The sequence below is a fragment of the Pecten maximus genome, chromosome 14, assembly GCF_902652985.1.
Source record: "Pecten maximus chromosome 14, xPecMax1.1, whole genome shotgun sequence".
Classification (NCBI taxonomy): domain Eukaryota; kingdom Metazoa; phylum Mollusca; class Bivalvia; order Pectinida; family Pectinidae; genus Pecten; species Pecten maximus.
Genome location: NC_047028.1, coordinates 6,106,567 through 6,123,229, shown reverse-complemented (window position 1 = coordinate 6,123,229; position 16,663 = coordinate 6,106,567). Strand labels below are relative to the sequence as shown.

The following is a 16,663-nucleotide window of genomic DNA, read 5'->3' as shown; positions in this document are numbered from 1 at the left end:
TTTGCAAAAGTCCTTGTTTTCTTAAATGACCAATTAAGGAAATTAAATCCTCACGATAGTTTTACTACCTTTCCATACCTCACATCTTATTATCTTCAAAAATGTGAAATTAGTAAAATGAAACTCCTATATGCATTCTTCAGTTTTGCATTATAATGTAAGCGATAACTGAACACTCTTCTTGGGTGTTGAGATGTCAATTATCGTATGTCTTTTTCCAATTCTAGAAATCAAACTTATTTTATTTTTTCTAATATCTTTTCACTCAAATCATTGTGGTGAATTTTAAATTACCTTATTTAAATTACGTCTTATTAGGATATGCTAACGTAAAATATTTCTTCGAAATGAACGTCATTATTAACATGTAAATTAAAAAATATAGCAATTATCACCTTTAATTTGTATGAAAGTACATATGTACTCCTTCATGTCCCCTTCATACCACGCACAGAAGAGAGACTCTGATTCTGTAGCGACTCACTTTCACTCGTCCCTTGTATTCAACATTTAGTGCCATACAGCAGAATTAATGTTGGGTCCTACAAAGAGGGCATCGGATATGTCTTCCCTTGCATCCTCTTTTGGAGAACATCGGGTCTATTTTTACCTTTTGACGTTTAATTATCTTCTATTGGTTATGACTGTTAGTGTTCCCTACGAGACAAGTCCTCATATGACTGGCTGTTGGCGTTCCCCTAGATACCAGTAGTTAGGTGTATTTCGAGACGACTGTCGGCAGTAGATCCTATATCAACGAGACACTGAAGAGATCTTTTGCCCCATTGCAACACTTAAATCTATGTAAAATGTATGTCAACAATAATATTAAACTGTTCCATTTTGAGGTCGAGATGGAATTCTTAGAGCGAAGCCTTGGGTCAAACAGTACAGTATATCGTCCTTCATTGGATTTGGATTTGGTCAAAGTTTCTAGGTTGTTTTTTTTTTTTTTATTATTCATTTCATAATATTGACTACAACTCAAAAATTAGAAAAAAACTAGGCATCTCAAGGCATAAAAAAAATATATCAAGAAATACATTAGATATTGGTATCTTGCAAGTTCTGCTGCTGGACGTTTTCGTTTGCTAAATCATTAATACAGTCCTGGCACAACCATTTAATTGAATCTTAAAGAATAAACGGGATTTAAATGTAGGTTAGCAAAAACACGAAAGGCATGACTAATTATATGTTTGCTGATGCTCTCTATTTGCGGCGTAATGAATAAACGTGTGTCACGCGCATTTGGCTACATATCACTATCACGTTCCAATTACGTGCAGTGTTTTAGTCTGATGATATCTGCTAATGAATCAATTCCTTCCGGGCGTCAAATCAGGTCAAGTCAAAATTAATCAATTAGATAATAAAATTGTGTAAATCTAGTCAATAAACATCCCAAATCTGCACAAGTTTAAAGAGTGAAAGAGATAATTTACGTCTACACATTCTTGTTGTTTATTGAATAAAGCAAAAAACAAAAACAAAATATGTTTAAATACATAATTAAAGTAATTGTTTAACATGCAAAACAACATCATACATCTTATTTTCAAAACATTCTTTAAAATAAGTTAAATTACTACTAAAACTTTAGTATTTCGGTAAGATGCCTAAACCTGTGACTGCTTGGCCCATTAAACTTTATGACATAATTAATGAATATTGTGTAGGTGTGGATTATAACTTACTGTGGGAAATATCACCTTTGTTGACCTACTGTGGAAGTTATAATCTAACCGTGGGTGAGGTATAACATGACATATAACTTCACCTGTCAATACACTGATAAATAAATGTACCGATCGAACATATTAAGTGTTAAATAAGCAATCGATAGTACTTACAAATACAGCCTAGTATGTCTCTCCATGTCCTGATGATCGCCAACATTATAGATTTGATACGTATAATGAGAAGGCTATATATTATATAGTGTCGCAATTAATTATATCCGGTAAACACTCCGATTCGCTATATTGATTTATCCTTAGATTTACTGTAATTTCGACATCATCAGAATTTGTTATTTCGTATAACCGATATTGTGCTACAACGAATAGAAATAAAATTTTGTTTATTGAATTTTACAAAAGAAACCTTTGATAAGAAGATAAGGTTGATACAGAATTATACTGAGGTTTTAACACTTATTCTAATCTTCCTGAATTAATCAATAATTTTCGTGGGCGACATTTCTGTTTAACTCCTTGTGTATTTTATGTTCGTCTGTTGTGTAGAACAGTAAAAGATTTAGTACAGAGACAGGTGCGGAGAGCATACTTAAATACGAATGTGGTAATACATACAGAGCTCGAGTGCCTCGTGTCGGCATACCAGCAATGTCTTTCTGGAGCACTCATCAATCTGATATTTTTGACCAAAAGTGTTTGTCGAAAGTTGGCCTGAGATCATGCTTAGAGGTTAACATAGGCAAGATAACCGACTTGTTAAATATATCAATGTGGTTCTTGTGTAAATGTCTTAAAATCACTTATGTCTCCCAGTGACATAAAATGTATACATGTGTAAGGTATTTTTAAAGTTAAAGAGACTTGACATATGTGCAGAACAATAATACATTGTACTCCTTATGGGTAAACTTTTATGTAAAACATTTACCACTATCATATGAATAATTCCGTCGACAGGTGGAGGATTAAATTTATTTAATTTGTGAATTTCAAAAACAATCTTCAAATCAATGCCTTGATGTCTTATCAGGCACATATAACTTTGATTTAAGAACTAATGACAGAATAACCATTGTCACGGAATTTATTAGTCCCCTACCGGTGAAACCGGGGGACTATAGGTTTTGCCTGCGTCCGTCCGTCCGTCCGTCAGTCCGTCCGTCCGGTTAAAGTTTTGGTTAAAGTTTTATAATGGCACACCATTCACTTAATAATGGTATTAGGATGCTGATTCTTTGTATAGAGGTTCTTTGGGGTGTGGCATTACTTTTGTATGGTTAAAACTGAAAAAAATATTTTCATTTCTTGAATTTTTTTTCCATATTATGAACTTAACTTTTTTCTCTGTATTCTTCAGGTTAAAGTTTTGGTTAAAGTTTTATAATGGCACACTATTCACTTAATAATGGTATAAGGATGCTGATTCTTTGCAGAGGTTCTTTGGATGTGTAGCATTACTTTTGTACGGTTAAAAATGAAACAATTATTTTCATTTTTTTGATTTTTTTCCATATTATGAACTTAACTTTTTTCTCTGTATTCTTCAGGTTAAAGTTTTGGTTAAAGTTTTATAATGGCACACTATTCACTTAATAATGGTATAAGGATGCTGATTCTTTGCAGAGGTTCTTTGGATGTGTACCATTACTTTTGTACGGTTAAAAATGAAACAATTATTTTCATTTTTTGATTTTTTTCCATATTATGGACTTAACTGTTTTCTCTGTTTAACTTGAGGGCACCGGTAGGGGACATGTATTGGTTTAGCAATACTCACAGAATGCTTGTTTCTTTTGCATTATTAATGCATTGGTCAGTGAACCCACCATCCGCGAGCACTGGCTAAGATACTAACGTAAAGCACACATTATTATATGCCATTTATCTTTGATAAAATATAATAATATAAGTTTGTAACATGATTTGAATTTAGAAACAAAAATGACGGAACAGCTCTAGAGTGGAGTTTGATTTATTTGGCTCTAACGTGTGTTTAAGTCAAACTTCTTTTTAAGTTGTTATTATTATCCTATTTGTCTTCTGTACAATCCTCTATACAGTGTGTTCTGATAAATAAAACTCGACCATGTATGATAGATTTGACGTCAGTAAGAGATGGATGGTACATCCGACAAATCGAGAAGTTAGAGGCACATTACTGATGACATTCGCCAGGTAGCACCTTCCCACTCAGTATTTCTTACATGGGAGGATCGTTACCATGACAGCTTCCGTCATTACGGACAAGCACAGTATCCCCACATCTGTGTGAATTATGACCAGAATTGCTCATGTGTCATTTGTTAAACTTTAGGTTTCCTTTTGTTATCCATCAAAAACGTCCCCGAATTTCGGATATAGATAGTGAAGTATACAATACATATATAAAGTTGTCAATAACTACCGGTTGCTAAGGTTTGTAATTTTACTGTCGTTGATATATCGATTTTACCGCCGTGCTTGTACCATTATCTGTCAATGTTTGTTTATCTGTTTTATTATCAAAATTAAATTGTCATAAATGCAATTATCATCAATACGGATATCATAAATTTTCATAAAAACAATTACTATCAAAACAAATTCATTTCATCAATTATCATAAATACAATTATCATTAATACAAATATAAATTATCATAGATACAATTATTATCAATGCACATTCTTTCCCGTTTCGTTTCATACTGAATCTGAAAGTGATACATGAAGTGTACGCCTTTCAGCGCCAGTTACTGTGATTCTTCACAATTGTCAGTCAACGCCACCTATAAGGAACTATATAACTGGGAAAGGCTATGATATACCACTAAAGAAACTCAAAATAGAAAATATATGACTATACAAATTGGAGTGGTACACATTCCTCAATAGGAAATGCAATTGAATTCATCTGGAAGACATATAAAACATTTCCCCTCTAAAAAGCACCTGTCATGTTTTGTTTTAATATGATGAATGATTGACCCGTTACTTATATCATTACTTTTAGCTTGTATGGTTATTTCCCACAGGAGTCAACATCATGCTTGCAGTGGCGATCCCTCTGACTTTAGCGACACTTGGAGGTGTTGTAGCCATCGTTTTGTTTCTTCTGTGGTAAGTCGCGCCCTTACTTGGTGATGAAGTGACAAGTGGTAATACACTTGTTTTTCACATAAGCGGCCAGGGTTTGATTCCCCGATCGGATGTGAAAAGGTAGTGGGTCACCTGCCCGACCACGTTAGCTTTCCCCGTGTACTCCAACAGGAAGACCCCCAGCGCGTGTTTCCATCAAAGCCAACAGCCGTGATTAATAGGAGTTGATATAACTTGTTTCGCATTGCTATAAATTAATGAATTTAAATTTTAACCTTATCATTAATCTTCTGAAAAGTCAACTTACCTACAAGGGGAATCACGCGTTCTTGTAATCTGTTTCTGAATGTCACGCCTCGTAAAACATGTTTTGATCCTATCAGTTTAAGAAAAAAGAAAACAAAAAATATCAAATTCGATGAAAAATATTATTTCTGCCTGTGCTTCTTTCGGTGTAAATTCTGTGCTATACCGCCGATATCCTAGACAAATAGTGACCAAATAGTTACTAAGAACAACCATTAATGTAAACGGTTCTAACAACGATCATAAGTCATGTTTTACCCATTTTATCAAATCTCTGTATGCTATATATGTACTTTATGATGAAAAGCAGAAACTGAACTGTTTATAGTAATTTTTTGTATAGCGAAGGAAATGGTAAGTTACGGATAACATCACAATGAATGTTTAACACAATATAATTCAAATGTAGATATATAGTTATTATGATTATCCCAATATGCGTTTTTTTTTTTTTTTTTGAATGTGCAAGTTACACCATACCTTTGGTATTCGAGTTACAAAGTACTAGTATAGCCTGATCATGTCATTACGCACCTCGTCGACATTAATTAACATTAACTGGATTGGACGTTAAACAATACCAAACCAAAACATACAGGGACGGCCTCCTTAAAAAACCTTACGTCTATGGGACGTTAAACAATATCAAACCAAGCCATACAGGGGAGGCCGTCCTGAAATGACCTTACCTTGATAGGACGTTAAACAATACCAAACCAAACCATACAGGAGAGGCCATCCTGAAATGACCTTATCTTGTTAGGACGTTAAACAATACCAAACCAAACCATACAGGGGAGGCAGTCCTTAAATGACCTTACCTTGATAGGACGTTAAACAATACCAAACCAAACCATACAGGGATGGCCGTCCTTAAATGACCTTACCCTTAGAGTACGTTAAACAATACCAAACCAAACCAAACCTATTATATCTCAATTACAATATTGATGGAATAAGTGTATATTTATATATTAAACTGTTATTCCAGGAGGCGGAAAACCAAGCGATTGATGACAAAGGGACCCAATAAGGTACTGCTAGAACCGGATGATCTGACGTTTCTACACAGAAAGGATATCAAAACGTCAAAGGTATGAGGCTTCTGTGGTTTACAATAGAGTAAGATGTCACGCATTGTGTAATATATGTTCGATTCGGTTTATTACACGCATGTCTTTTATAGGAAAGAACAAGGAACATCAGATACAGTTATTTATGTTTTTGTCTATAAAAAGCGTCACGAGAAACAATTGTGTTTGATATTGAGGAAGTGTATAACACTATATCAATCCTTTGTACATTGACATGAAATGTAAATAGAGTCAGTGCTTACGTACTCTGTGTACTGTTGTTCAGAACATCATGAGTTGGAATGCACTTATTACCATACCTAATTTTGATGCCAGGCTTTACCTCAGGATACGACTTAGATCGCTTAACGATGATATTATCGGTTCCACAATCAGCCGTAAAAGAAGCTAGTTATCTGCATGGAAATACGGAGTAAGGTACCAAACAATATATAGATACTAATGGGAAGCCATCGCGAATCGTAACACGTACTGATATAGAAATTGAATGTTAACCGCGATTTTCCACGTAAAAATCCCCATACTGATACAGCTGGGAAATAGTTTAGTCATCCGTTTTATTGGATTTGTGGTTTCGAAGTTCTTCCATGTATTTATATATTTCTGCTTGTATGAAATACTGTTATAAATCCATGCACAGAAAACATAACCTACTTTGTTAGCATAATATAATATTGGAGTGTGTTTTCCTGTATGTCCTTCAGTAAGGGGACCCTGACAATGTCTAAATAAGTGGTGTATCCATAACAACGCTAGTTGTCTCTTCGTGTATGAAGTCCTGTATTTCCCTTTAGTTCGTAAATACCTTTGCTTAGCCTTTTATCATAGAAACGTGGTATCATTCATATGATAACATTAACTTGCTGACCACATGTAGGAAGGATAGGTTTATCATTACCGCCCATCTTAGTGTTCGTGATTCCTGTTCCTTGTGCCGTGATCATTTCTGAGATTGCCTCTTCGGAAATATACGATTCCTTTTCTCTCCTTGTGTTTTTACGCTGTGGTGTAGTTCTCACCATTGTATTTTATATCAACTGAAATCATATGCCTAAAACGAAAATGGGGAAATTCATTTTGACTCGCGGACAACAATTCAACATGCCAGTTTTGCCAGGCGTGTTGTCGCCTTCAATCGCGTGAGAACGACCGGCTGTGATTTTCATTGAAATACAGCAATTGAAGCAGAGACATCACGATCTACTTGAACTCAGGACAGCTTGATTCCATACAATCGACTTGAGTTGTATTAAATTAATCGCATTGACGTAGTTTGTGATCATGATGACCAGTGCTGATTAAATGGTGTTTTTTTCAGAGGAACTGGCGGAAAGCGCATGCTACATTGAAGCTGTCACGCACTTGTAAAAATATGTGCTTGACACGTGTCTTACCTCGGGATATCGAAAGGTCATTTCTATCAAATTATTTGAATCCCGACTAAACATGCTTTGTAAGAAATGTATCAAAGTATCAGTTGATTGAACTTGAAAGACACATAATTGGCCGAAAGATTTTACATTTTACATTTAAGTTGGTCTATCAAAATACGTGTAGTCATAGAATTTGAGTTTAAAAAAAAAAAAAATTGATAAACAAAAAAATTATTATTTGGGAAGATAATTAGTCAGTTTCTAAAATTCTAAACCGCAAAAAATCATGATTCGAATAAGATTTATCTATTGACACTAAAACATATAATCCTGAATCTCGAGTGATTTAGATCACATAAATAAAACACCAAAATGATAACACTACCTTTAATCATTGACCATAACCACGGTTATATAAATCTGCTGACATATGCTTCCATCTTTTGCTTGGTATTGTGAGATTTTATTGATGAATGCCTTATATATTTTTGTTGGTTTTATTGTTATTTTATTAGACAACTTACATATACTGATGGTCCATTTTTCGAACGATATACATAATTTTGTAAATGTGATATTAAATTTAATATGTTGTTCACACAGCTAACTAATGGCGGGTTCCTAGATCCACCGGACCTACTTAAGGCTTCAGAGAAGTCCAGCCGATCGTTGATCAGCCTACACGAGTGGACAGAGTTTTCTGAGATTGCCCGATACAAGGTAATATCGTTAGTGCTGACCTCTACGCGGTAGTAATTACTGGAATGATGGTATTACTACCAATCTTATCCTACTATTCATGTATGTTTGTCTCAATTTCATCTTTACTTGGACAAAAGCAATCTATGCTCTTGGTATGTTCGTGTGGTCTTGAGAATTTCTTTTCTCTTATTGTTTATCTTTTACTACCTATATTTTGTGAAACGCTGAACATATCCTAACAAAATAAATAAATAATGCGTCTTAGTTTTATGAACACAACATGAAGTTAGGGATGTAATCTGAGGATGACGGACGCTTGAATAGTACTGTCATACTGAGAAGCTGCACAAGGACACGGTGGCATGACGTCCTATCCGGTGGCATTATACATGTTAGAGGTACATGGTTTATGTTTCGCTAAGGGGACAGAACCAAGAGCCTAAAAGGGCCGACCACTTAATTAAAGGTCAGATCGGTTACAGAAATATAGCTTACCATTCCAAAACACCTGTTCTTGATGCGATTGTGAGTTGTATACCCAGTTGTTTATAGTATGTCTTGTTTTTTTATAGTGACTTCAAAAACAATATGACACTTTCAAACTAATTTACCTCATTTTTCGATAACGACATTCAATTGCATTACCGAAAATTGAGGTTATTTTCAAAAGACCTACCGTAGGTTGTCTGTGAATTCATACATATTTGAGATATCGGCAAATCAATACATATGATGTCGACAAGCTTTAACATATTTAAGTGTAATGTTTACTGATAATACTTTCACGATAGGACCACATGACTAGAGGACATTTCCCAATCTGTTCAGGCCATGACATCATAAAATGTATAAGCTCAGTATCTTAGTCAAAGAGTTCAAAGAAGGCGCACTTTTCCTGCGGGACAGAACATGCGACATCAATTTGTGCTGATCAGTCTTCGTGTATACAGCTAATTGTTGACTCTTCATCCAAATGTAAGTGCCGTAATTGAAGCGAGCGCTCTAGGATATACACCACCAATATACTTTAACGAAAAACGACCCGTCTTTCAGTTGCATTTCAAGAACAGATTATACTCTACAACAAAAGCTAAAATTGGAACCAATTAGTGTACTCTACGTCAAGCATGAAACCAGAAATTACACGCATCATTTCCTCTTGCAAGCAAGAAAATGAATTAAGCTAATAATGGCCTCAAATTCAATTACTGAGGCATGCGAAGTTAATGGCATAAAATGTATTCTATGGCGTCTTCTCCTTTACAGGAGGCTAAAAAACTGTATGTTTGCTATTTCACGGGACAAACCAACTATGAATTTTTACTAGGCTAATGTTATCTCAATCGCAAGATGGGTCATTATTAAATTTAGAAAACCACATGCAAATTAGTCCATTATGACCATGTCGGACTTTTTCAGAGATCATTATAAATGCCTCATATGGAAAGTATATTTTATGACGTTGAACGCCGGAAAGCGACAAATGATTTACAGTTCTAATATCGGGATGGTATGGACACCGCGAAATTAAGCAAATAGCGAACCCATCACCAGCAAAATATGTCGATATAATGATTCTTTCATGACAGTTTCAGATTACATTACGTTATGGGTCTAAGCACATTATCAACCCTCGTAAATTAGGCGCAGATATATATTACAAAGGCAAAAAAGTAAGACGACCAGGTCAAATGTCACTGTTTTGAAAACATTCCAGACAGAGACCAATTATTCATCCCGAGCGTAACGTTTTTATCAGAACAACCTGGACCTATCGCGATATTAATCAGACTGAAGCAAAACGTTATCTTTGCCAATCTGTCTGCTGTACAAGATATACATGAAGCTCTATTTGGCGGTCCAAACTACATTCATTTCTCAGAAGGGATGGCTTTAAAAGGAGGGAATAAAATGATGTTAAAGACAATATGGAATGAAGATGTGCTACGAAATTTTCTTCAAACAACAGTCTCGGATTTAGTCTGTCATCGGCTCGGTAAAAGAATGTTAATTAAAAAAAGATAAAGATTGTGACAGTTAACAAAATATCTCGATAAGTAAACGACATGCTGAATCCCATGACACGTCTCCAGCAGAGACAGATCTTACTCTGATAATTGTGTAGGAGATAAACGTTTATTAATACCCCAGGTCAACAGGTATGGTCCCTACCTCGTTTTACTTTACATTACTACAGGACGATTTTTATATAGCTAGGAAGTATCACTAAAATAAAAAAAAAATAAAAAAAAATAATTATCAAGAAGTAGAAATGATATTATGATAACCATTTCACTATATCTATATACATGTTTGCCAGTGGTTTTAATGGTAAAAACATTACTTGATCTATGAATAATTCTTGTCTATTGATCGCGATTTATTATTGTCCATCTTCCCACTTTAAATCCTTGTATCTCCCTATCCTGGTTCTCACTTAAGTAAACATTTAAAATTTCAATTCCTTGCAGTTATGACCTATTTTTCTCAGACGGAAAATCGATTAAATCCTTGAAATATATTGTAATGCGGTTTTGCGATTTTGTCAAATTACGTTCTAATGAATTCCTGGTCTTCGCCTTAATGTAATTTCGTTGACGTCTGTTCTGGTTGCATTCACAAAGAACGCCTGTAACGATAACAGTCAGGCTACTATAAAAAGGAAATAACTTTGCTAATATTGGAATGCATGTAAACTTTTATCTTGATAGCTTACAATTGGGATTCATCTGGTCCTAATTTAATTGTCACATTAAAATTGTAGCACAAATATGTGCTGCTATAAGGTAATATTTTTTCACACTAAAATCTAATAAGCTAAAACAAAGAAAGAAAACATCATTGTTAACGTTTTGCCATTGAGAATGAAATCATGCAGTTGCTCGACTTTTTAAATGTGATAAAGTTATGTTAATCTATGACTTTTGTTGACGCTCAAAGGGTAAATGCGTATGAGCTACAAATTCGTTTCATGGTTGTCGGTCCAAGGTCAAAGTAATTGTTACTATTTTGTAGAAAATCCTTGTCAACGCTCTAGGGTCTTCATCCCCTTGGGGGTATTTTGATCAAACTTCATAGGACCATGATGCCTCGAACACATTTAAGTTTCGGAGTTGTTTGGGCAAGATCTATGTCATTGTTACTTGTGTTTAGACAAATTATTCTCAGAACTTCAGCGGTTTTATTTCGAAATGAATTTTGATCAACACGAAAACAAAGGACAAATGGGTAAAGGTCAAGATCACTGTTACTTAATTATTTGGGACCGGTAAGAGACATGTATTGCTTCGGCACTACCCAGTATAGTTGTTCAACAAAGACACGTCTGAAGATCTATTTTATTTTAAATATCTAGGCCGAGGTCAGTTTCTCGCATTAGCAGATAAAAGATATTTTATTATGTAAGATTTTTCTGCAAGTATTTCGAACAAATTCTCTACCTTACATACATTTATATCTTGTTATTCTAATTTAACGATTCCTGAATCTGTTTTCCATTCTGAAGTTTCAAAGATGAAATTAATTGATATGTGACATATGGGTTCAATTACAAGATGATTGATATACATTGAATTTATTACTTATTGGTACACAAATTTATGTTTTCTCTTTTTATAGGGGGATATAGTGTACATAAAGGAATTGAAATATAAAGGATTGGAGATGAAGGGAAAGATCCTGGCGTACACAAGAACGGTATGTGTCATCACTACAATACCAGGTTTATAGCATCACATGACTATTGGAAATCTATTACAATACCAGACCTACTAAATCCGTTAGGCAAGGTGATGGCATGATAAAAGAAACATTTAGACACCATGTCTTACATAATATGCGTCTGGAGATAACATTAAATTTACCTCGATTGTGGAGGTTCAGAGATTAACCAGACAGTTGAAACTATTTTACAGTTCAAATACTTACGTTTCGGCTTCACAGTCACAGGAAAAAATACCAATAATTGACGTTTCGTGTGACGTTCGTCGTGCCACTACTTGTGTCTGACAGGAACAGTTTGTATATCATCATCACCACAAACTCTGTAAACACCGGAATAAATGTAACTGCATGGTCTGATTTGCAATTCTTATCTGAGTGTATTCGGTTCTGTTTTGAATTTCGTATCGATAAATAACACGTAAACATTTTTCAAACCAAAACGACTCTCTAAATCACTTGATAATGGAACGCCACCTAGATGTGTTTATAAGTATGATAGTGCACATCCATCTTGAGAGCCTACATCGTAACACCATTTGTTATCGATATGATGTAATGACCTGTTAGAACGCAGTAACGGAAAAACGATCTTCACAATGAAATGACTGGTGTTCTTAGAATACCGTGACAAATTTGAGTAGAGCAACGTAAGGTGTCATACTTTGTCATCTAAGTAAACGTAGTTTGTCACAAGGAGGCAAACACGAACATACCACAACCTCCCAAAACATACAAACAGTCAAATGCATGCCGAAATTTCGCACAAAGAGGAAACCGTCCTCAAATGACCTTATCTGTTGATGGGAAGTTAAGGAATACAAGACCAAACCAATCTGGTATGCATTGTCAAAGGTCAACGGGTTTGATACCTTGGCAACGTAGGACCGTAATTGTAAGGATTAATAAGATGACAACAGGTGTTGTTGCCTTGACAAGGCATTGTCGTCCTGACATTATTATGATGACAACATCATCTGATGGTTTGACAGCGTAGTAACGCACCTGCATGCTCCCACCCTATTGTACAAAATACCTGTTTGCGCAGCAGATGTAAACCCAATAATATAGATAGGGCTATATTAATATATAAAGAGGGTCTTTTCATCATTTTTCATATATACGTAATGATACAGAAGATGCATACAATCAATGTCCAAATGATAACGAATCAAGCAAACATCTCAGACAGTACATGGGTGCTTATCACACCCGATATATCTCATGTCTTTTTAGTTCTGTCCAATCACTTAGAAAGCTGACAAATCTGTAAGATGTAGTAGACCTCATATTTCACATATGTACCTGTTTCATTAGCCCTAGTTATATCAAACATCAGTTGATGTCGATTTCCAACTTCACATCACACTTAAACATTATACAAGCATTTGAAATTATATTTGCAGTACACTGCTTGTGTAATCTTTAGTTTCGATTGAATTATCAGCAGCTTCATGCCAGTCACTTACAACACAATCACTCGTGTAAGATGGTCGGTCTACGCAGGGGATAATGCATACTCGTCCTAAGCGACCGGGGTTCGATTGCCCGATCGGAAGTTAAATGAATTTGGCCACCTGCCTGACCAATGTGTTTTCTCCGGACACTCCTTATCTCTCTCAGTCGGATCTCTTACGTGTTTCCATCCGACCAGCATGAGTGATCAGTAAAATGTGACTTGTTTCGTAATTGTTTTATTTATTTGTGTACATTCTATCAACCACAGGGATTGAAACCATAATGTATTGTCGTGTTGTATTATAGCATGAGGAGACTAGCTTATAAAAAATACTATATAACAAGTCATTGCATCCAACAGTTATCACACCACCTGACAACATGTTTGTATTCAAGTTAACTGGTAAAATTGATTATGAAATGTCTGTATAATTATCACCATTCAATATTTAATTAGATTACATGAAAACTCGTCAGTAAGATTTTAAGCTCAATCATTTTCATTTCAAACATATTTTATTGATAAATCAATGGAGATTAAGCAACAGGCATAACCTATATAAGCTCTCTCCCTAGTTTCCAGTATATAATAAATGAACATTAATAGATATTGTAAATGAATGGGGGGAAAATGAAAAAGAAAAAAAAGAAACTAGACAATTAGAACACATACTTTCTCATACACACAAACACACATTATACATTCACAGACATTGCATGCATGTAATTATATAATTGTTATTAAGACTAATTTTAGATATTTAGAAGATACTATGAGCTGGTGGGCATTAACATATACCATATACTTACACTGTGGTTCAAAAACAACAGATACTAAGAGTACAAGTGTTATTTTGGTGTTACGCAATAAATACAATACTTAAATATATTATGTCATAACTTATAAATTAGTTATTTCATACTACATGTATACGTATATACCTTATGAATCATGAAAACATAAAGTCCACTGGCAAGTGATACCCAGTAGTCAATCAACACAGGTAATTATTTTGTATATAATAATATCATAATAACATAATTTTACCAGCCATTACGGGTTAATACTATTATTTCAACATCATAGAATTACTATAACACCATCAACAATTTATAATAAATATACTTCTAATTATATGTCTATATCAGCTATTTGAACCGTTGTGTGGCAATAATGTATCTATGCACACACTCAAACAAATCCTGGTTCTGTACATGATTAATTTCTTGATTGCCATTTAGAATTATATCTAAAGACATTGTATCAATAAAGTCTATATCAATTCATGTAAAATCTTGAAATAGAGTTTGTCTAGCATCAGTAAAGCTAGGACATTCAAAGAAGAAATGGTAGGAGTTTTCAATTCTGTAACCACAGGAACAATTTGAGGTATTTTTCAAATGATCTTTAAACAGATAATAATTTAGCTGACTCACTCCATTTCTTAATTGACACATTATTATATTGACTTTTCTTGGTCCTGAATACTTAAATACAGGTGTGCATACTGTTTGAGCTGTGTTTCCTACTATTGTCTTTTTAATTTCCCTTTTAAAACTACTTATGTTATTAATATTGTTAAAACTATTATTGGGACTATTCCATATGTTCATCATACTGGGAAAGAAACTATTAGCATATAGTATGGTTCTGGGACGGGGCACATTGAAAATTCTGGAGTGTCTAAGATTGTGTATATTTTCTACTGGGTTTATTACATAAGGTTGAATTATTTCATGTAGGTAACTTGGGGTCATTTTGTTTACTATTTTAAAGAAGAAGATGTGTTTATGTTTGTCCCTTCTAGTCTGTAAGCTTTCCCACCCTATTTCTTTGTATAATATGTCATGACTAGTACCTTTTCTTAGTCCAGTAATTATTCTTATTACATCAAGCTGGATTGATTCCAAGAGATCTTTTTCTTGTTTTGTACAGTTGTCCCATATAACACAAGCATACTCAAGTATAGGTCTAATAAGTGTGACATACAGGGTTTCAAGTGCCTTTCTACATAGTTTATATTTTAACATTCTAAGTATATTCACTCTTGTACAAGCCTTCTCATAGATAGAGTTTATATGATGTGTCCAGTTACCTTGTTCATTTAAAAAGACACCTAGATGTTTATGATTTGTAATGTTGTTTACCCGAGTATTATTAAATATCAGGTTTAGATGCAAGTTATTTGCATTAACTTTCTTAGTTACTATTAAGGATTCAGTTTTATCCGGGTTAAAAAGTATACCCCAATCATTTGCCCATTTGGATATTTTACGTAAATCATCGTTCAGTCTAGCAGCTGCTTGTTGTTGGTTATCATCTATTATTATGTACAGTGAAGTGTCATCAGCGAATAACTTTATATTACACCCAATCTCATTTTCTAGATCATTAATATATAGAAGGAATAAGTATGGTCCAAGGACAGAGCCCTGTGGTACACCAGCTTTTAACGTTTGCCAAGTAGAATGGAAACCATCATATATTACTCTCTGTTTCCTATCTCTGATATAATTTTCGAACCAACTAAACATATTATTATTAAGCTCAATCATCCGTTGCTTATGGGTAAAATCCTATTTTAAACAAAAACAAATTCGGTTTTGTATGATTATATTACTGTTCGAAGATTCATAATTAATAAGACATTTTTTCGAACGCCCGAACATATCACCAAACTCTTAACATGGATGGTTTTTATAAACATCATTCAAAATCATAAGATTCCAAGTGAAATTGAGATAAACGTGAAATCTAATAGGATGAACTGTTGCAAACGGCAACATCAATATAATTTGATTTATAGGTTGCGGATTTCTTTACTAATTTCTATTTCCTGTACTGATAAATGTTGTATGGCATATGTCATGTTTGAAACATCTTGCACATCTATCAAAGTGTTCCTATATGGTTTGCCGCATGTGGCCATAAATATGGCAAAATATATTGATAATATCATTCATCAATTTTAAAATATATCATCTTTTTCTAATTATTCATAGCTTCGGGACATCCGGCATGAAAATGTGAACCCTCTGTACGGATTTCTAAACGACCCCATCCGACCGGCTCTTGTTTCTGAGCATTGCAATAGGGGCAGTTTGAAGGTAAGGCGGCCATTTGAATTTGTAGCGTCCATGGTTATAATACTTCATGTATGTAAAAAAAAAAATAGGTAAAGATTCTCCCGAAGTAAATCCATCAATATTATTCCTAATAGCCAATTTTGAGT

General features: G+C 34.3%; 1 protein-coding gene across 1 annotated transcript in view; it reads left to right on the top strand.

Moving 5' to 3' along the window:
- LOC117342772 (retinal guanylyl cyclase 2-like) overlaps nt 1-16,663 on the top strand; it is a 135,630-nt gene that overhangs the window by 92,902 nt on the left and 26,065 nt on the right. The window contains exons 3-7 of the mRNA XM_033905014.1: nt 4,714-4,798; nt 6,075-6,177; nt 8,154-8,270; nt 11,871-11,948; nt 16,434-16,538. Coding sequence (XP_033760905.1) covers nt 4,714-4,798; nt 6,075-6,177; nt 8,154-8,270; nt 11,871-11,948; nt 16,434-16,538 — 488 coding nt within the window. The remainder of the gene's footprint in view (nt 1-4,713; nt 4,799-6,074; nt 6,178-8,153; nt 8,271-11,870; nt 11,949-16,433; nt 16,539-16,663) is intronic.